Genomic DNA, 22,316 nt, shown 5'->3' with positions numbered 1-22,316 from the left:
GTTGATTTATTTGGGTTAATACTAGTGTTGCACCGATACCATTTTTTGGCCCCGATACCGATACCTGGCTGTGCAGTATTGGCCGATACCGATACCATACCGATACCACCCCGATTATATATATATATATATATATATTTTTTTTTTTTCTTGTTTTTTTTTTTTTTTTCCAAAGAGCTACATAATTGGATGTGAAATCATTGCTATCAAGGCTTTGTCAGGCTGTTGCTTACCTTTGCAAAATAGGAAAAAGTACACTAAACCCTAGTAGACAATAGTTGAATCCTTCCGCTCTCAAAGGCCAAAATATTTCTAAATTTGTGAAATTAATAAAACATGTATAATACTAGCCCAACAGTAAGAAAGTAAAAATAAATTCATAATAATAAACTCTGAATGAACTGAATAAACTTTTTTAAACCTCTCAAAGTCCAAACAGTGCAACTTTCATGAAATTATTGTCACATTCTGCTGCTGGTTAGATTGTGTTTTGTTGCTGGGCGTGGGGGCGTGGCACTTGAATCCAATGCAGGCTCATCAACGCAGCATTTAAGCACGGGTGATCTCAGAGAAGGCTGCCGAGATATTTGCCTTGTTGATCGCTATTTGACATCTGTCACAATAATCTCGCTACATTTGCTTGTTATGCCCCTGCATTGGGTTTTTCTGTTAGTGTGCTGCTCTCGTTTGTAACCGCTGCCTATCGTCTTAGTTTGTCCGTCGACCTGCTGTCACGGACTCCTTTTGTTATTTCTACTGTCCCGCGATCGCGTGTTATTTTTTGTTTGCAATCATTAAACCCTTTTATGTATCCCCCGCTTGTTGTCTGCTTCGAGGTTCAACCTTGTTTCCGCATTTGCGGACGCTAACAACTATAAGTAATAATAATTGACCACAGCATCCCGTCTCTCCTTTTTTTCGGGAGGTGGGAGTCCCTTATTTCTATTTCTGAAAGGTGGCAACAATACTTTGGAAACACTTCCCAAATTACTGCGGCATTTCTTTCAGTAAAAGACAATAAAAGTAAAGTAGACGAAGTGAACTGACCAGAGATTGTTGCTCCGGTCCAGCGGCCTTCTTCCTCTGGATAGCAGTCCTGCTCTTGCAGGCTCAAACTCGTTGTGTTCGTTCACGTTTCGTCTTCAAATGTTTTATCAAGTTCGAGGTATTGAAACTGGCCGATTTAACTCCACATCTCCAAACTTTCAGGCCGCAAATCTTGCATGCAGCCATTGATTTTAATCGACGGGATTTCTATTTGGAAATAGTTCCCGACCGCCGCGGCGCCGCCATATTTCCTGGTTTGTTTTTCGTCCATATGAAAAAGCCCCCTTTTGATTGGTCAGGAGTGGCTATTGGCCCACTCTCATTGGTCTGGAGCAGGCCAATAGCGATAGCTGCTTGGTGTTCACGTGTCATCACACAACACAGAGACAGAGTGTAGTGAGCGCCAGGAGGAGAAAAAGGCTGTGGTCAAATGTTATAATAATGGACCAATAAATGGTATCGGCGCCGTCTTTGTTGGTACTCGCCGATACCGATACCACCATTTCGGGCCGGATCGGCGCCCCCTGCCGATACTAGTATCGGTATCGGTGCATCTTTAGTTAATACATAACACTTAATTTGACCGCGGCGTCATAAGACTGCCATAAGACCGTCATAATTATGACATGACATTATCACTGGTATTAATTAGCGGTGCAACGGTTTGCTGTTCAAAGCCAAACCGTACGGTTCGCCCTGTACGGTTCAATACGCCTTTATGAACCGCGCCTTTTCGGTTTTGCAATTAATGTATTCCAAACGCTTGTGGAATGAATTGATCGAGCTCTGTGTGCCTATGTGTGACGTGAAGCACCGCTGTGGAGAAATTCCTGCCCCGCAAGTAAATGTCGGATCGCTGTCAAGCACCTGTGTAATAGAAGCCAAGTAACACCCTCTCTCACTTACGTGCGAAGTGAAAGTGAAACAAGAAAGAAAACAAATAGCTATGGCGAGCGGAGGAGTGGAGAGACCGAATTTTGAGGAAGCACTGGCTTCTTTCAAATCTGCGGTGTGGCAACATTTTGGTTTCCCCGTGGACTACAATGCGGAGGGAGAGAAAATATTGAAAAAAAAATATATAATAATTGCAAGCATTGCTCAGCGCTTGTTCCCCATGCTAATGGCAACACTTTTATAACATGACTCCGGCACCTCAGCCGGCATCACCCACAAATATCACTTTCTCAGGGCAGAACAACCCCGAAGATGACACCAGTGAAAACACACGGCGGGCTTCGTTAATTTATTTGCAACGCTTCACCCGCGTTAATTGTTCCCTCGCGGACATACTGTATTCCTCCAACAACGTAATCCCCGACATTCATGAAATGGCACGCAAAGCCATCGAAGATGATTTCGTTTAAGCACAGTTTCGCCCTGACCACTGATAGTTGGACGTCCCTTGCTACAGAGTGCTACTACCTAACTGTGATGGTCCACTATAATTCATACCTGTCAAGTTGTACGGTCTCGTCGTAATTTGTACAAGTAAGCACAGATTTTTAAATGTGTAAGCCGTACGTTACGTTCAAAATCTGCACGTTTTTCGTGCATTACGGGTTTTTTTCATCCGTTCAGATTTGGTCACCGTTTCTGCAACGAGACAATGTTCGTTAACACGTTGGTTGAATGACGCGAGAAAAGTCAGAGACACGGAGAGGGAAGAGTGTTTGTTGAGACGCTGTAGCAAACGTGATGTTAGGCTAGGTGGCTCCAATATTTCCTGACTGTAGCCGACAGCATACAATCTACGCCTAGATATCTCATGCATATAGAACTACATGCGAAATGACAGACTCGGTAGCGTTAGTAAACAACCGCCATTTTAGAGCAGTAAACGTCTCAGAAAGGCTCTTTTGTAGTCAACTTTCCGAGCAAACCTAAGCAACTTTTTATCTAAAATACTCCTAAATCGGCAAAATCTTGACTTGAGTCTATCTTTAAAGGATGAAACAGTTTTAAAATTTTCACATGTCGAAAGTAGACAGAAGGGAACTAATGCAAAAACGGGAGAAATTTTATCAACTTTAACTTAACGGTTGATTCACAACATTAAATGACCTCCAAACATAGCAAAGGTTACTATGTTTTTGGGGGGGGGTTTTTATGAAAAAAAAAAAACCAAAAACATGAAAGGTATCACCAGTTACTTTGCCAAGTAACTTTTTTACAACTGTGTGTGTATTTCAGTAGTCAGTCACTACACTAGCCAAAGAGCTAAGAGGCATTTTAACATTTTAAGTGTTTATTTCATTTTTTTAAAAAGCAAAATAAAGGCAGTTTAAAAAAAAAAAAAAAAAAAAAACGCAAACCAAACCGAAACCGTGATCCCAAAACCGAGGTTTGGGCTAACTGAACCGTTGCACCCCTAGTATTAATTAATGCTTGTGACAGATGTCATCCTGCAAATTACGTCACTAACTCCATTTATGCCCAGCTCGGATCTTTAACATCTATTCAAAAGTGAGATAATTTGCCGGATGACACAAAATGCTGTCTGTCATAAGCATTCATTAATGCTTATGGCAGGGTCGGGGCATGTCTTATGGTGCCTCTGTCAAATAAAGAGTTACCAAATTCCATAGTTAGCAAGTAAGGAAACAACTAGAACAGTCACTGAAGAAATAATTAGCACAGAATAATTTTGATTTTTATTTACATCTGTAGCACTGCAATGCATGCTAGGAGGCATGTTGGACGACAACAGTGTTGACAGCAAGTGGCAACAGAGTTTGACTGTCAAAGGGGCAGTAAAGGCCACATGAAGATTATTGAAGCAATGAAGCTTTGCAGCCAATTGGTTCAAAGCTCCTTGGTGGTTCATTTGGTCTTATGACAGTCTGAAACTCACCGCTGTTCCAGCGATAGAGTCTGGCGACTGTCCCGCTGATCAAATTCCCAGTGCAGAGCAAGCCACAGCAAACAGACAGCGGAGTGGACCAGTCAGCTACAGGCGGACGTGACGTTGGTAAAGCGACAAGAAACTGTAGCCCGAGCGGAGAAGTTCATTCAACAAGGCTAGCGCGAGACAGACTGTTGTCAATGACTAGTGTCAATGTGTTTTTGGTCATTTAAAACTGAATTTACCGCAGAGTGGAACATATTCTCAGCTCTCTCGTTCGCCATCTGTGTTGTTGTGGAGACGCTTTCCGACGCGCAAGAGTGATGTTGCTCGTTCAGAACACGTCACGCAAATAAACGAATCTCAATGCACGGCTTGAGAGGCCAATAAGGAGCTGGGTCCCAAACTCCATAGCTGGAACAGCGGTGAGTCTGGAGTTCCAGGCTATTGTCATGTCATAATTATGATGGTCTTATGACAGTCTTAAGGCACCACTCTCAAATAAAGAGTTACCAAATACCATAACTATCAATTAATGAGATAACTGGAACAGTAACTGAAGAAATCATTGGCACAGAACATGAATTTTTATTGTTATTTACATCTGTAGCACTGCAATACATACTAGGAGGCATGTTGGATGACAACAGTGTTGAATGCAGGTGGCAGCAGAGGAGTAATGGCCAAATGAAGTTTATTGAAGCTTTGCAGCCAATTGGTTCAAAGCTCCATGGTGGTTCATTTGGTCTTATGATGCCGCTGTCAAATTTAGTGTTACCAGTCAATATCTTTTGGTTTAAATACCCTATAATACAGTAAGCGGCAGCTTATAGTCCAGTGCGGTTTATCTATGAACAAATGCCATTTTCGTGTCAGATTTGGTGGGTGGCAACTTATAGTCTGGTGCGCCTTATAGTGCGAAAATTACTGTATTGTGATGCCCAACTGGATGCTTTAATAGAGATAAATGTAACAACTTCAAGGTTTTCAAAATAAACATTTTAAAAACAACTTCAACTGAAATTATGGAAAATGTGCCTATATCGCGCAACTATATCGTTGAAAACAAAATAGTGCAAATATCAGTTTTTTTTTAATCAAGTGCAAGCACAAAGTGCCAATAAGGCACCTATTCTGTTCTCAATGTGTGTGTGGGTACACAAATGGACAAATAATGAACAAATCAAGCTCGACAGAAAATTCAGACCCTGGAGTAAAGTTGAATTGGCTTTACTGTGGTCATCTTTCCCCCTGACAAGAGCAGTGATCTTTTTTGTAAAACTAAAAACAACAAAACATTGCGTCAAACTCAAAACTGTAAAATGAAATTAAGTCACAAATAAAGCAAAGTATACAATATGTGTCAATTGGAATAGCAACTAGTGGTACAGTGATCCCTCTTTTTCGCGGTTAATGAGGACCAGAACCTGTGGCGATAAGTGAAAAACCGCGAAGTAGTGCCCCCCCCCCAATTTTTTGTGTGTGCGTATATTCAATGTATTTATTCAGATTTATTATTGGAAAGAGGTACATATAAGACAATTTTTACACCTTTTTCCCCCAAAGTAAAATGAAAACTTCTGTATATAAATTTTAAGAAATGTTTTTTAAGCACTCTTAAATGTATTAATTTTTAAGTTTTAAACATGTTACTGTCCCACAGAATTATTTTTAAACAAGAAAATAAGTGGAAGCCCAATCCATTTAAAAAAAAAAAAATGCTTGTCTTTATTGCTTGTTTAAATGCTTTATTGAGTGAGTCCACTCAAATCCGTTCAAGCTGCTCACTTACACACAATAAGTTGCCACAGCAATTGTTTAACAAGTTAAACGATGATTGACGCTTTGAGTGGCGCTATGAAGTTCAAGTCTCTGGCAAGATCAGAGCTTTGATGAGGTAGAATATAACTTGCATGCGATGCTTATATAAGGCACAAACAATGTGGTGAGATTGCAAGAACTGCTATGGTACACTAGCTGCAGATGTTAGCTCGTCCATCCAGCTCTCTTCGCAATGAGCTTGCGTCGAAGATGATTACGTCAGCAGAACATGCTGGGATTATCAAACGAAAATAAACCTAAGCGCAAGCAGGGGGCGACAAAATACCAGAAACACAGGCAGGAAATAAGAGGACATGACAGCACTGGCATATAAATAGTGGCCCAAAACCGATAATGAAAAACCTATGTTGATAATATCGGATATAATTTTAAAATGCTTTTATCGGCCGATATTATCCGGTAGTCGATAATATCGGACAACTGTAGTTGAAAAATAAAACTTAATACCTTAAAATCTTAACATAGTTTGGAAAAGAATTGTTTGATTTGAATTATTAGATTGAAAACTGAATAATTTGAAAATTGTAAATCACCTTCATGAAAAATTTAACTCGGTTTGAAAAATTTGAAAAAAGTTGAAAAATTCAGATTAAATTTTTATGTGACCAAGGAAAAGCAATCGATCACAGACAACAAATAAGCCAATCAGCACATTCGTTTTTGATCATGTGACAAGTATTTCGTCACATGAGTGACATGACCAAACACTGCTACGATGTGTGGCTAACTACACATACAATAAGAAAATGTCACACATTGTGAACTTATGACGGAAACTAATTTTCATCTCGTTCTCGTCTTGTCAGACGAAAATTGACATACATCTCGTTTATTTTTTAGTCTCCCAAGACTGCTGTCGACGAAATATTTTCGTCATCGTCATCGTTGATGAAAACAACACTGTAAAGGACATGTGATTTGGATTTCGTCATGTCTCAAAGGTGCAACTGGGGCAGTGTTATCATGAGCTGCAGATTTGGCTCTGATGTCACAGCTTTGCTCCCCTACATCGAAAAATGAACTGCTTTTAACAAAATGGAATGCTTTTAAAAGCTTTTTGTAAATGTTATTTCTTTATTTTTTTGTTGAAAATTTTTCCAAATCACTATTTCTTGCCAATGTAGCGAAGCTGAGCCAATCAAATGCAAGTTCCCAGATTGTCCGCCCTTCCCCAAGTTTTTCAGTATTTCCTGGTGTGTTTCGTCACATTGACATATAAAAACACATCTTCCACTTTTCTTTATTATTGTACTTAATAGTGCTTTAATATATAAATGTACAATAGCCTTCTTTATTTTATAAACTTAGTTTGACCTGAAAGACAAAGAAATGACATTGAACAAATATTTTCTGCATAACTTGGATGTAAAATTGGAAATTTTGAATATAGCCTAATTTTAGCAAAACTAAACCTTTACCTTTTTAGTGGCACTTGAACATTTAGTTTGGACCCAAGCAACACAAATAAAACTATTTTTTCTGTAACATGGTGTAATGTTTACCATATGCACCTGTGCTCGTGGAGGTAGGGTGGGCAGGCTATACATGACTTTACAAAATTGCTGTGCTTGTAAATGGTGTCTTTTGTTTTTTTTATGTTGAAACATTATTTTCTTAGTTCTCAAGGCTCTATGAAATTTGCGATTTGCATACTTAAAGCAACACTAGGTAACTTTTCAACCTTTATAAAATATTTTCATAACATTTGTCAAGCTATGTTGACTGACAACTGACACCTCTTTTATATCTTGAGGAGTTCTGTAATGCTTTCACCGGCACTAATTAACTTTGAAGAGGGTGGGAGGAACTATGCCACACACACACAAAAAAAAACTACAAATATGCTGACCACTTTACGGCATACGTCACTTCCCCATTCATTATAAAGACAGAAGTCGATACTGCATAGATGGCAGCGCAACAAGAGACAAAAAGTTATGTCTGAGGAGGGAAAAAAAAGCAGGCTACAAGTGTATACAGAACAAACATCGGCCCAACTTTCACTTGCTGGCGTGACGCCCCCCCTCCAACCGAAAGCGTCAGCGGGTGGGGGTTTAGCCACACTAAGCCACAGGTTGCTAGCTGTCATATGCTATTGTTTAGCCACAACTGAATTTGCTACCTTATTACTACTCATCCTTCACACAGCCGCTGGAAACAGAAATGTTGTTTAACCCATCTGCAGGCGACCGCTAGATTGATTTTTGATTGATTGATAATTTTACGACACTGCGGGTGTGCGCTGGTCTTCATGGGAAACGCAGCGCTGGTCCTCATGGGAAACGCAGCCTTCCTTAAGGCAAAACACTACCGCTTTTGTCCACCGGCGTCGCTAAAATCGACCAAAACTGAAAAGTCACATAGTGTTGATTTAAATACTTTGAGCAACCGCCTATTACAAGTACTGTAATTTCCCAAATATAACGAGCACTTTTTTTCCCCCAAAATCAAATTGTAAAAGCATGGTGCGCATTATAAACGGGTACATGGATGGAGACAGAAATATATATATATATATATTACCAGGGGTGCACATAATTTTTTTTGCCCAGGTTCTCAGAGGAGGACCTGGAGATGTGACTTGGTCCTCATTGAGCTTGAGAGCCGACCCGCCTGATGCGATAAATTTATGACAAGCTTTACTTAGAGCCAATTAACTTTAATTAATTATATTAACAATTAATGCTTGATTAACGTCAACTGGCACAACAAAATTGCCATTACTTTGAAGTGAAATGTAAAGGAATAAACAAAAGCACCAATTCAAAATAAAGGGCATTATGCGGCTCCCACATTAACTCCATGCCTTTTTAAAAGTGGGATGTCCTCCTCATAAGACCTCATTGAACGTGCATGTTTAGCTTTGTAAAATGCGAGCAAAAACACGTTTTGTCAGTGCATGTCGCTGTTCATTACTTTTATTCCACGACTTGTCCATAGGGCGAGTAGGGTCATGTCTGACATCGATAGTTTGCTTAATTGCCACATGCTCTCTGTTTTTTTCGTGCTTTTCAAAGTTTGGATGGCTGAAATTCTTTGACCCTTCATAAAATGCGTTGCTCTTATCGGCGACATTGGGATTCTCACGGCACATTTTGTACCGCATTTCCGTGCGAGCATCATTTGCTTCTAGCCATGGTGCCTCCTGTAGCCACTTTTCAGCAAAAGTCCTTTTTTCGGTAGCTCCGGTGACGTCTCTGTCGTCTGTCTGTCTTTTGACGGGGGTGGGGGAACACGGAAGTAATTACTCAGTGTGGCCTGCCTCTTCGACATTTTGAGAAGTTATTTTCTCGTGTCCGCCACAAATACAGTGGTCAGCCATCGGTACGCAAAAGCGTATGGAAGCCGTTGAGGGCCAGCGCGTTTGTCTACGTCCAGTACGCATGCGCGCATGCGGACCACTAATGTGCACCCCTGTATATTACATATATATATATATATATATATGTATATAAACCGATTTTTTTTTTTTTTTGACGCGGCCACGTTGTGTTGAAGAAACGTATGCGGCGACCCGTTGCCGACCGTAACGGTACGTGATGTCACCATTTTGTTTCGGTAATACATCACTCTAATCGGCCGAATTATTTCATCTGTGTTAAATTCTTTTTTCACTCTTCATAAAGCACAGAATTTAGTTTCTTGAACTCATTTGAGTCAACATTTATTGCAGCTCCGCAACTCGGACCATAACAAACGTAAGCACACAGACTTCCTGTGTTCGTCAACTATATCTGTCCCTCGGGAAACTCGAACCCAAATAACAACAGATCCTATTGTTACTGTCGTGTTGACAGCGATGAGCTCTCACGGATTTCCGACTTCCGTTCTAACTTTCATTTTACCGTATCAATCCATGGAAGAAACATGTATTCATCATGATGAAACGAGCAAGTTATACAGCAGCCTTTAAAAGAAAAGTCACATCTGTTTTGTTTTCTCCTAGATTCTGGTAAGTTGGACAAGTTGTCAAATCATATTATTACCGTATATATTGTCAGTTTATGGTAATGTTTTGAACTACCAATGTGCTATACTTGTGCTGTGTTTCACCAGTCAGTAAAATGACATTTCTTTATCTGTACACAAGCTCTGTTTTCTTGTATTCTTCTATTTATTGGTGCAAAAATTAGGATGTGCGTTATAAACAGGTACAATAATTTTCCCTAGATTTTACAAGTAAATTTGGGGTGTGCATTATACACGGGTGCGCCTTATATTCGGGAAATTACGGTAGGTCATTTGTACGACTTTTAAAGCAACATTCAACCTGCGGAAAACAACCTATGCTAACAAAAAAGTACAGTCCTAAAACAAAGGTAAATAATTGTATGAATACCACTTTTAGGTCAGAAATAAAAAACAATCTGTAAGCCAAACTGTTCACAACCCACTTTTTGGTTTAAAAAAAACCCAGTTGAGAATCACTGTGTTATTTATGGGTGCGCAACAGCCTCGGGGCAATAAGCACGAGGAGCCTCTTTTTAAAACCACTCCAACAAAAGCGGCCACTGTAGCTCGGCATGGCAGCTCGCAATACTTTTCTTTCGAGTTCAGGGGTCAAAAGTAAAAGATAATGTGGAGTCAAGGTCATTTCAGATAACACTGGGATTGGCCGACTTAGCATTTTCTTGTTTAAAGCTCAGAGTTATCATGCACAGATTGCATGACACATCACACGTCTTTATGAGTCTACAATTGATCATTAGTGGAGATTTGCCCAGATTATATTATCATCATTGCTGTGGAACACACAAGTGCAAAATAAAAGATTCCCTGACTTCTTAGGAGTTGGCCCATCTGCCTCACGGCTTTGAGGTTCAGTGGGTTTTCCATGTTCTCTCATTTTAACTTTAACTTTATCTGATGTCTGCAAATTGGATGTTTTTTCCCTGCCGATATGTCAAAAATCCCCTCACCCCTCGTCAGAGTTGTGATGTCCAGCATCATCATCGGGGTGATCATCGCCGTGATTTCTAGCCGCCGCCAGAGGCTTTTTGAGCAGGCCCCCTGCTGCTTTGGCGCCTTCCTCCTCTTCGTACTCTCTGACATCGTTCACCTCCTTCATCTTCAGAACTTTCACTACGAATAGGACGATGAACTGGGAAACACACACATCCAATCCTCGTTAATGACTATTACATTTTTTTGCCTAGAATGTGAGTCCAGTATTTTCTAGACCACCCATTTATAAGAACATTTACATATACACTGCAAATTTAAACATGTCTTAATCAGATTATTTTTCTTAAATCTAGTAAAATAATTTTCTCCCATCTTGTTTTGAGTGTTTAAGACTAGTTAACAGATGAAATTATTTCACTCACTTGAAGTAAATAATACCATTTGTTCTTATTAAACCCATACATCTAAAAGTTGGTTATTTTTCACCTAAATCAAGAAAAAATGCTTTCAGATAATGTTTTGGACAATTTCTATCCTTAAAATAAGAACATTTCTGACAAACAAGCTTTTTTTAAAAAAAATAAATAAATAAATATATGAATTTATTCCTTAAAATATGACTGATTTTCAGCTTGTTATTTTTCTTATTTCAAGAAATCTGAGCGTAAAATTTACTTGAATCACATTGTAAATATTTCTAGTAGATTTACACTGAAAAACACGGTAATTTAAATAGTTTTAAGGAAGTGGGTTTTGGTAGGGTAAAAGCACTTTTGCAGCCTTTTCTCCTGCTTTAAACCAGTTAGCTCCCCCCAAAGGAAGAAGTAAATGTTTCGGAGCCCCCAACTTTCTGCCGCCACTGTGAATAGTATCATTTGTCTACAAAATTAGTATAAGCACACCTCTGCATAACATTGTTTCCTTGTTAACATTAAAGAAAAAAATATAGATCAACTTACAATAAAGCACAACTTTATTAACATTGTTTTTGTTTGTAACAGAAAAGACTTAAAGCGCATCAATTTGCCTGAATTAAAAAAAAAAAAAAAAAAAAACACTCAATGCACATTTTTTGACTATTGGATGCTGAAAAATAAATGTAATAAAATGAATAATGATAATAAATTCAAATTTATGGGCAAAATTAACTCCGAGCAAAATATGCCAAACAAAAATTAATATAACAAAAACGAGTGTCATTGGTCAGAGGGAGTTTTTATTTTTGTAGCACTTGTACAGTCCAGCATGACCGAGACCATTTCTAATGCTGCACGCAGTATCAGCTCCTCTGCTATTGTATGTTTTTTGTTTTGTTTTGTTTTGTTTTTTTGCATTGAGCAACTTGGTATGCCACTAGGCCTGCACAATATATCGTCTGAACATCGCCATCGCAATGTGCACATGCACAATAGTCCCATGGCAGGATGTGCAATTACTTTTTGGATTTTTTTTTAGTGTAAACTTTTGTTTTTCTTTATTAAAGCAGCAATTATCCAGTGACATGGCTTCCTAAATCCCTTGTATATACACCAATCTTCATGATTCACAGGTAAGACCCCATAGCCTAGATCAAAGGTGGGCAAACTATTCCACAAAGGGCCGCTATGGGTGCGGGTTTTTGCTGCACCCCATCAAGAGGACACCTTTTCACCAATCTGGTGTGTTATAAGTCCAATCAGTTGATTGCAGTCAGGTGCTTCTTGTTTCCATTTCAACCTCACTGGTTAAAAGCTCTGTGCTGGATCAGTTGGAACAAAGACCAGGACCCACTGCGGCCCTCGAGGACCGGTTTGCCCACCCCTAGCCTAGATTAAATGGTATTTTATGAATACTAGGGTTGTCCCGATCGCATATATTTGCAAAAAAAACTTTTTTTTTTTTTTTTGCTTTGACGTTCACGCTGCCGAGAACAGCCTCTCACTTACACAATGAATGAGTTGCCGCAGCACACTTCAGACTGTGTACTAAGCTTAAAGATGATTAACACATTTGTGATTGTAGAGCCTCTGGCTAGATCAAAGCTACAAACCTGTCAATCATCGTTAACTTTAAGTACCAAACATTGATTTCACTCCATGTTTTTCACAAAAATAAAATTTAAATAAAATTTCTGTAATCCTGAATTAAAGACTGAGAATAAATGAGAGGATGTTAACTGCTTTCGCTTTTCAAAAAATATTTAAATTAAGTAAAAAAGGAGTAAACAATTTTTTTGTTTAAAAATTAAATAAGGAATATTTTTTTTCAATCAAAGAATATATAAATATCTTTTTCTTTTTTATTCACAAATGTCAATTAAAAAAAAAATTTAAAATAGAAAACATATAAGAGAATATTATGTCTTCATAGATTTCTCAATTCATTTGCTTATCGGTTAGTTGTCACTAATCATGGCAGCCTGACTTGGCAGAAAAAAATAACCCTCTGAATGAAACTGAGAAAAGATTACCACCCCTGTTGTACGTATTGTTGTGTTTGTTTGAGATATGTGCTTTAAGGGGGCGGGGCCTGGTACATATACAGTATTTTTAAAAAAAACAACAACAATAACATTACATTTATGTGACCTCTTACCAGGAACCAGTAGATGTTCATGAGCAACAGTACAAGGAGCAGAGTGTTGAAGAAGAAGTAGAAGGGAATGTTGGGGACTGACACGCAGGTGGCATAGAGTACTTTTAGGGGGAACCAGTACAGGCGAAACCAGAACCTGAAAGGCGGGGAGATCATCATTTACATGTCAGCATCTTTTCAGTTCTCATTACAAATAGTGAGAGAATCTATCTATTTAGGCACTTTGACTAATTGGGTCATATTTCTAGATCTCACGACAATCGATATACCTACCAGGTAATGCTGAAGCTGACCGAGCCCATATTGGCGAGCACGTCATTAAGCAGGAAGTAGCCTCCTCCTCTGGACTTCAGGTAGACGTTGAGCTTGGTGAACTCCAGCTGGATGTCATTGATGTCATGGAGGAACAACACCAAGATGCCCACGTTGTGGTACCTGCCAGACATTGCAACAGCTAGTAGAGCACAACTGGAACTGCATGTAAACATGTTTGATCAGAGCAGAAAAGCATACCTGAAAGCATAGGAGAAACAAATGAGTGCCAGGGTGATGATGTGATGCACCACCATGACAGCAGAGTCCTTCCTCCACGCGTCCATGTAGACGGTGGCATAGATGGAGTGACCGTAGAAGCTGCCCTGGATCAGGTAGGCGATGGCGATGTCTATAGGCACTGGCATTCCGCTCTTCCAGTCTGGAAACAAGACACGGAAACGTTACTGGATGTTCGTGACATTCACCTGGAAGAAAAACTAAACTGACTAACCAGAGCCTGAGCATGATGTGAAATGGCGCTTTAGTAAGAATGTTGTTAACTGTTTTTCCTTTAATTATTAGCATTGCACCGATACTGATACTAGTATAAATAAATAATGTGCCGGTGCTGAGCAATATGTACTGTTTGAGATCTAGCTTCCAACCATTGGTCGCCCTACCCAAATTGTCCGCCAGCTACACGCGCTGTCGTTTAAAAATAAAAAAGGAGCACAGATGATGATAGACTTCTAATCATGTGGCGTCCAATCATCCTTCTGCTGTGAATTTCAATGACTTGATCATAATGGCAGCCGTTGAGGTAAAAAATGAATTTTGTTCTTCTGTCTTAGATTCACCCTCCCACCAATGAGTTTATCACTAGTTAGCATCCAATCCATTTGAAACGGGAGGGTGGCAAACCTCCCGGTTTGGACGTCTGGCGCTGTCAATGGCAGACAATGAGTTCCGCAGTGTCTAACGAAGCCATAATAGAAATAACTTTACAGTCAAGTGTGTATGCAGTCATTTAGTATTAAAGAAAAAAAAACACTTTTTTTTTTTTTTTCAAAAAAACATAATATCGATACGGTATCAGCATTGGTCAATATCACAAAGCGTTGTCAGAATCTGTATTTTGCAGCCAAAAAAATGGTATCGGTGCAACACTAGTAAATTACGATATATATTTTTTGTACACTGCTTCAAGCACCCACGGCCAGAATGAGGACAAGTGAATTGGATGGATGGATGTAGACTTTTTGTTTTCCCTCGGACTGCCGACAGATATTACTGTCATGTAATCTTTGTGCCCCGAGTGAGTGATTTCAATCATATCCACGTGATAAAAAGGGATTTAGGTGAAATCCTGGCAACCAGCTCTGAACGCTGTGGTGGCAGTTGTCACACCAGCTCAACATCTGCCAACTACATTGGACACAAGGAGAGGTAATACGATCACCGCACTTCAACCACAATGCTGTAAAAAACCACCCCAACAATAGAGATTGTAGAGGAAATCCCATATACGTATCCCATTGTTTTGTTGAAAAAAAAAAAAAAAATCAATTGCTTTATTAAGTCAAATTAATAACAAAATTCAAAATGCCGAACAATAACTCACGAGAATAACCCCTTTTACACAATGACAGAACATACATAGTAAGTCCCACCCTTCAAATTTTAAATAATCCACTATGCAAAGCTCTGTTCTTCTGGCCAACACGCAACCTAGCAAAAGCAATACTAATAATCCTACTATGTTTGTCACCCCAAAAAATGTATTATTATTAGGGCTGTCAAAATTATCGCGTTAACGGGCGTTAATTAATTTTTTAAATTAATCACGTTAAAATATTTGACGCAATTAACGCAGATGTCCCGCTCAGACAGATTTAAATGACTGTTCAGTGAAAAGCTCACTTGTTGTTATGGAGTTTTGCCGCCCTCTGCTGGCGCTTGGGTGAATGACCATCTCGCATATTGCCTCAAACAGATTATACAATGAGGCCGTTTATGGACATTAAGAGTGAAGAGAATGCCACCGGCCGATTGGGGGCAGCGCCATTCCATACTCATGTTATTTCTTCAAAACGTGGGAGAATTAGTAGTTGTGAGACGTTTATGCTGTATTCACAATGCAACGCAAATTGCTATTTGTGCTCCACACATATTTCGGTAAGTTTTCTTTCTTTTAGTGGCAATTATGTGTCTCTTGTTGTATTTTGGGTAAGATATGTACAGATATATTTAATACAGTAAAGGCGAGTGGACACAGGCGTTCTTTGGACCGCGCCGTTTATTGGCAACTCCTTCACAACAAACATACAGTGGGGAGAACAAGTATCGTTTAGTGAAAGCACAACAAAAATAATATTCCTATCTCTCCCAAAAAAAAAAAAAAATTCACAAAAAGAAAAGCACTTCAGTCTATAGTAATGAGGCCCTATTCTTAAACAACAATGCAAAATGAACTGGCATTCCATATCAAAATCGCTATGCAAAATACACATAAAACTTTGGTCACTCTATTTTTATTATTGTTATTTTTATTCTTCTTATTATTATATTAACTCTAATTTTGATTGAAAATTTTACAAATTTTATTAAAACGAAAACATGAAGAGGGGTTTTAATATAAAATTACTATAACTTGTAACTATAACATTTATCGTTTAAGAGCTACAAGTCTTTCTATCCGTGGATCACTTTAATAGAAAAAATGTTAATGCCATTTGTGGATTTATTGTTACAATAAACAAATACAGTACTTATGTACAGTATGTTGTTTGTATATATCCGTCGTGTGTCTTATCTTTCCATTCCAACAATAATTTACAGAAAAATATGGCATATTTTAGAGATGGTTTGAATTGCGATTAATTGCGATTAATTACGATTAATTAATTTTTAAGCTGTAATTAACTCGATTAAAAATTTTAATCGTTTGACAGCCCTAGAAAATATACATCGCAGTGAGATCTGGTCACTGTGACGTCCATTCAACAGGACCTTGTTGACCATTCAACCTCACATTCAAAGCTTTTGGCCAATTTACAGTCTTAAATGCATCTAGGATGCATGTTTTTAAAATGTCAGAGGAAAACAGAGTACTTAAAACCCACACAATCACTTGGAGAGCTCCACAAACGAAGGTCAGAGCCAAGACACCAACGGCAAACCTCAAAACACTGAGAAAAAGGATAGCAAGCTTTCTGCTGTCTCATACACACAAACGTCTGCCGTTTCTTATCTTCCCAACCTGTCGGCTGGCCGGCCGCCCACAGGCCTCTTCTGCACAGGCCATGTGCCCAACCGGCACTGCTTACGGGCATGGGATAGAAATAACGCTATTGCTGCCGGGAAACAGCAGTTTCTCTACTTTTTGACACTGCTCAAATACTGTCTTGACTTCCCTACCTCCAGCAGTTACGCAAGAGACGGGCTCAGTAACATCGCTATTAAATATGCATTTTCTCAGTGCAACTCTATACTGAATTTGACACTTCACTCGTCAGTACACCTTCACAATCTAATGAGATCCAATTGAAGAGATCTAGGAACAATCCTTTCATTCACTTTAATTTAGATTTTGATTTGAAAAAAAATTGAATATTCCCATTAAAGTTCTGAAGATATGGGGAAAAAATGGTCAAAGTGTCAATCACTGGATTGTGCGGATATATCCAACAGCAGACTTACTGTAGAAGACAGAGGGCGGGTCGTTGAAAAAGGGGTAGGAGGTGAAGAAGAGCAAGTACGTGGTGTAGCACCACAACATTGTGTAGAAGACCAGCTTCCACGCACTCTCCGGCATCTTGGCGGCATCTTTGGGCAGCAATCTGCACCACTGTGCCAGTGGCTGCGGAGACACAAAGAAACAATATGTGAACATTTTTCTTCTGCATGTGCTACTAGGGGTGGAAACCTCTTGGTACCTCACAGTACGATACGATTTGCGATAAAAGCTCACGATAACAATGATCTCACGATATAGCGATACAAGAATTATGAATTCATTGGTCAGGAAATCATTCATTTGAACTGGGAGGGTGGCAGCAAATTAACCCCCTCCCATTTCAAACGGGTCCCTCCCACTTCTATGGCGGTCAGTGGCATCCAATGCCAGGCAAAGAGGTAATTTTGGGTTCCAGAACAGGAAGTGACCCAGGAATGATTAGGCAGTGACTCAAACTCAACAGGACCTGTAATTGTCCCGAAAATCGGAAACAGTGACTGTGAACGCTCTGGTTTCGGACGAACGAATGGTCTTTCTTTCGCCCTTCCAAGTGTTAATGAATTGGGCGTCAAGCACCATGAATTGCAGACATAGAGTTAACCGAGACGCCATATGGTGGAATATCTTGGTAGTAACTTGTTTTAAAAAAAAAAAAAAAAAATTAAATAACATTGATACCTTTTTAAAAGGATATCTCGATTCTTGGCATGAGCGTATCGATAACCTTTTAGGATGCAAAGTATCACAATATATCACCATTTCGATATTTTGTCACACCCCTATGTGCTACTTCCTAAAACATAAAAATCAAATGGATTACATATTTTTCCCCCAACTTGCACGGCTTTGCACCAAAATGGCACTGGATGGTTAAAAATCCTTGACAAAAAAATATGTATATATAGACCAACATTAAAACAGTAATCATCCTCAAAAGTGAGGTAGAGGTTAAATCCTAAAAGCACACTTAAAATTGTTGTAATTTGCTGTAATGTTATTCAATTTGAACATTATCACTGTTTAAAAAAATACAATAACATACGTACTGTATATAAATATACAATGCTGGCCAAAAGTATTGGCACCCCTGCAGTTCTGTCAGATAATGCTCAATTTCTCCCAGAAAATGATTGCAATTACAAATGCTTTGGTAGTGATATCTTATTTTACTTGCAATGAAAAACCCTCAAAGAGAATGAAAGAAAAATTAAATCATTATCATTTTACACAAAACTCCAAAAATGGGCCGGACAAAATTATTGGCACCCTCAGCCTAATACTTTGTAGCACAACCTTTAGACAAAATAACTGCGAAAAACCGCTTCCGGTATCCATCAATGAGTTTCTTACGACACTCTGCTGGAATTTTATATCATTCTTCTTTGGCCAACTGCTCCAGGTCTCTGGGATTTGAAGGGTGCCTTCTCCAAACTACCATTTTCAGATGTCTCCACAGGTGTTCTATGGGATTCAGGTGTGGACTTATTGCTGACCACTTCAGAAGTCGCCAGTGCTTTCTCTCAAACCGTTTTCTAGTGCTGTTTGAAGTGTCTTTTGGGTCATTGTCCAGCTCGAACACCCATGACTTCCAAAGGAGACCCAGCTTTCTCACACTGAGCCATACATTATCCTGCAAAATTTGTTGGTAGTCTTCAGACTTCATAATGTCATGCACACGGTCAAGCAGTCCAGTCCCAGAGGCAGCAAAGCAACCCCAAAACATCCCCCATGTTTGACTGCGGGGACCGTGTTCTTTTCTTTGAAGACCTCGTTTTTTTTTTTCCTGTAAACCCTATGTTGATGCCTTTTCCTAAAAAGCTCTTCTTTTGTTTCATCTGACCAGACAACATTCTTCCAAAACGTTTTTGGCTTTCTCAGGTAAGTTTTGGCAAACTCCAGCCTTCAGTCTTCTGGGTATCTTACCATAGAGTCCCTTTTCATTCAGATGCTGACGGATAGTACGGGTTGACACTGTTGTACCCTCGGACTGTAGGACACCTTGAACATGTTTGGATGTTAGTTGAGGTTCTTTATCCACCATCTGCACAACCTTTCGGAGAAATCTCTCATCAATTTTTCTTTTCCGTCCACATCTAGGGAGGTTAGCCACAGTGCCATGGGCTTTACACTTGCACTTGTGATTTAGTCATTGCCACCACCTGTTATGTGCCACAGGTAAGTAACTGGTGCTGTTAATTACACAAATTAGAAAAGCATCACATGATTTTTCAAAGGGTGCCAACACTTTTGTCCGGCCCATTTTTGGAGTTTTGTGTAAAATGATAATGATTTTTTTCTTTCTCTTTTGTGTTTTTTCATTGCAAGCAAAATAAATGAAAATATCACTACGAAAGCATTTGTAATTGCAATCATTTTCCGGGAGAAATTGAGCATTATATGACATAATTGCAGGGGTGCCAATACTTTTGGCCAGCACTGTATTATATATACATAGAAGTTAGATACAGCTGTACTGTACTTGTAGAATAAACAAAGTACTGTAGTGTTCCCTCTGAACAACAATATAAACATGTGGTTTACTTGCACACACATTTCTTCATAGAAGCAGAACAAGAGCAAGAGGAGGCGAGGCCTGCTGACGCCCTGATACGACCCAATAAGAAGGCACCACCTCCTTAGTGGTGGGGACAGTGACCAGTTTCCTCCTCTGCCGACATTGAAGCCTGCTTTGCACATACTTTAGCTTTCTCCAGAATAAAATAATGATATGAAACGACATCTCACAGCCCTTGCAGATTATGACAGACAGGTAGAGCGCCATAAGAGTGCAAGTGAAACAGCATAAGGAGAGTGTTTATATAGCGTCTCAGCTTTGTGACAGCCTCATAAACAACATTCACACACAAACACGTCACTTCGGATTCATCGTGTACAAGTAGAGCCTGAAGGAAAAGAAAGGATAGATAGCTATAGCGATCCAGCCCGTCTGAATCAGTTGTTAGCCAACAGTCACCAGGACACGATCTGATAAGGCTCTGATTACGCTGCAACTTCACAACATCATTAGGAAGTTTGGCTACGGCTAAATGTAAATCATGTGTCCTCTGAAGGTCACAATCAAAGGAATGCTGCAATAACAAGTATTACATTACTATCAGGTCTATAAATATCTAGGCATGGCAACAATTCTCAAGGAAGATAAGAATTGCGCACTTGTCCTAATATTTATGGACCTGACTCTAACACAATGAATGGTTATTTGTCAATTTGAAGTTTTGTCACAATTTGTCAAAATATTTATGATGTTGTGATTTGTGTTGTACCATTACTTGTATCTAAGAGTTAATATGGCCCACCTGGCAATTGTGTGACCCTTAAGTCTGAAGTAAGACAGGAAAATAAGCAGACATGCCCACGCTCATCCAAACCATGCAACAGCAACGCCCTTTGTGTTGTGCAGTCTCGACAAATATGAGTCAATACAGAAAAAAAATAGCACACAGCGACCACATGACTCATTGATATGCGTGCTCAAAATCAAGTGGACACAAGACTCTCAGCACATTGTGTTGCTTTCTCGCACATCTGTCAGCCCCCTCCTTCAGAACAACCCCACCATTCCTTCCCCCTTTAGTCTGCCCCCCGCCTGCGACATATATTTATAGAAGCCAGCTGTCAGCGTGCCCCCTCAGTCTTGTTCGGCATTGCTCGAACCCCCCGCTTGTCTGACACAAAACATGGGCCCACACAAGCTCTCCGAGCCAGAAAAACATTGAACACTGATATTGCAAACACTACACCTGCTTATGCATCTTATATTAGACTAAAAATAAATAAATAAACCAACTTTCACTCCAAACTCTCTTACACAATGTACACCCTAATAATACGGTCCACCACATTTCTGGATCCGTCAATAAAGACAATAACACAAGGCTTAAAAGTAGTTTCAGCTTCAAACAAGTAGCATGTGCTTAAAATAGTTTGAGGAAGTCCCACATAGTCATTGAGTATAGGTTTGGCCAAAGTCCCATCTTGTAGTGTAATTTATTACAGAAGATGAAGGACACTGAGATAATCTACTGGACCTGTGGCAGATAAGTGGCCTTCACCTAACCTTTGAGTGTTCACCCTTTTTCTGAATTCCCCTCTGAAAATGTGAAGGAGAAAATTATAATGAAGAAGCCACTTCATGAAATAAGTATCTCGGAGGGATATTCAAAGATGATTGCGTAGTGCGTTTGGATTTAATGTTGCACTGTTGTTTTTGGCAGCCATTTGAATTTTAGTCTTAATCTTTTGGACGATAATACTTACCGTATTAGTCTTAGTCATATTTTAGTCATCTCAAAAATTGTCAAATTTTTTTAAAAAAGACTTTTTTTCCCTTGCGGTATCGGATCGGGACTCGTTATCGTCAAATTCTCAAAATCAGGTTACTCTGACTCGGGTGTAAAAATATGGACTTTTTTTTTCTCTCAAGATCAGGTGACTTTAAAAATATGAGATCAGTACACCCCTAATTTTTAATGGTCAAAAGATGCAGAGATTGGATTGAAATCAGATCGGTATGGGCAAAACATACAGTGGGGCAAATAAGTATTTAGTCAACCACTAATTGTGCAAGTTCTCCCACTTGAAAATATTAGAGAGGCCTGTAATTGTCAACATCGGTAAACCTCAACCATGAGAGACAGAATGTGGCAAAAAACCCAGAAAATCACATTGTTTGATTTTTAAAGGATTTATTTGCAAATCATGGTGAAAATAAGTATTTGGTCAATACCAAAAGTTCATCTCAATACTTTGTTATGTACCCTTTGTTGGCAATAACGGAGGCCAAACGTTTTTTGTAACTCTTCATAAGCTTTTCACACACTGTTGCTGGTATTTTGGCTCATTCCTCCATGCAGATCTCCTCTAGAGCAGTAATGTTTTGGGGCTGTCGTTGGGCAACACGGACTTTCAACTCCCTCCACAGATTTTCTAGGGGGTTGAGATCTGGAGACTGGCTAGGCCACTCCAGGACCTCGAAATGCTTCTTACAAAGCCACTCCTTTGTTGTCCTGGCTGTGTGTTTGGGATCATTGTCAAGCTGAAAGACCCAACCACGTCTCATCTTCAATGCCCTTGCTGATGGAAGGCGATTTTCAC

The 22,316-nt window shown here is 39.3% G+C and overlaps 1 protein-coding gene across 1 annotated transcript in view; it reads right to left on the bottom strand.

Moving 5' to 3' along the window:
* The window catches only part of cers1 (ceramide synthase 1), a 61,053-nt gene that overhangs the window by 4,735 nt on the left and 34,002 nt on the right, over positions 1–22,316 (bottom strand). The window contains exons 2-6 of the mRNA XM_057840587.1: positions 17,165–17,324; positions 13,724–13,904; positions 13,484–13,645; positions 13,211–13,346; positions 10,651–10,832 (exon numbers count right to left, since the gene is read on the bottom strand). Of these exons, the coding sequence (XP_057696570.1) occupies positions 10,651–10,832; positions 13,211–13,346; positions 13,484–13,645; positions 13,724–13,904; positions 17,165–17,324 (821 nt within the window). The remainder of the gene's footprint in view (positions 1–10,650; positions 10,833–13,210; positions 13,347–13,483; positions 13,646–13,723; positions 13,905–17,164; positions 17,325–22,316) is intronic.

Source organism: Corythoichthys intestinalis, chromosome 7, assembly GCF_030265065.1.
Source record: "Corythoichthys intestinalis isolate RoL2023-P3 chromosome 7, ASM3026506v1, whole genome shotgun sequence".
Lineage (NCBI taxonomy): Eukaryota > Metazoa > Chordata > Actinopteri > Syngnathiformes > Syngnathidae > Corythoichthys > Corythoichthys intestinalis.
Note: the sequence above shows the minus strand (reverse complement) of the source record. Positions and strands in the feature narration are given on the sequence as shown.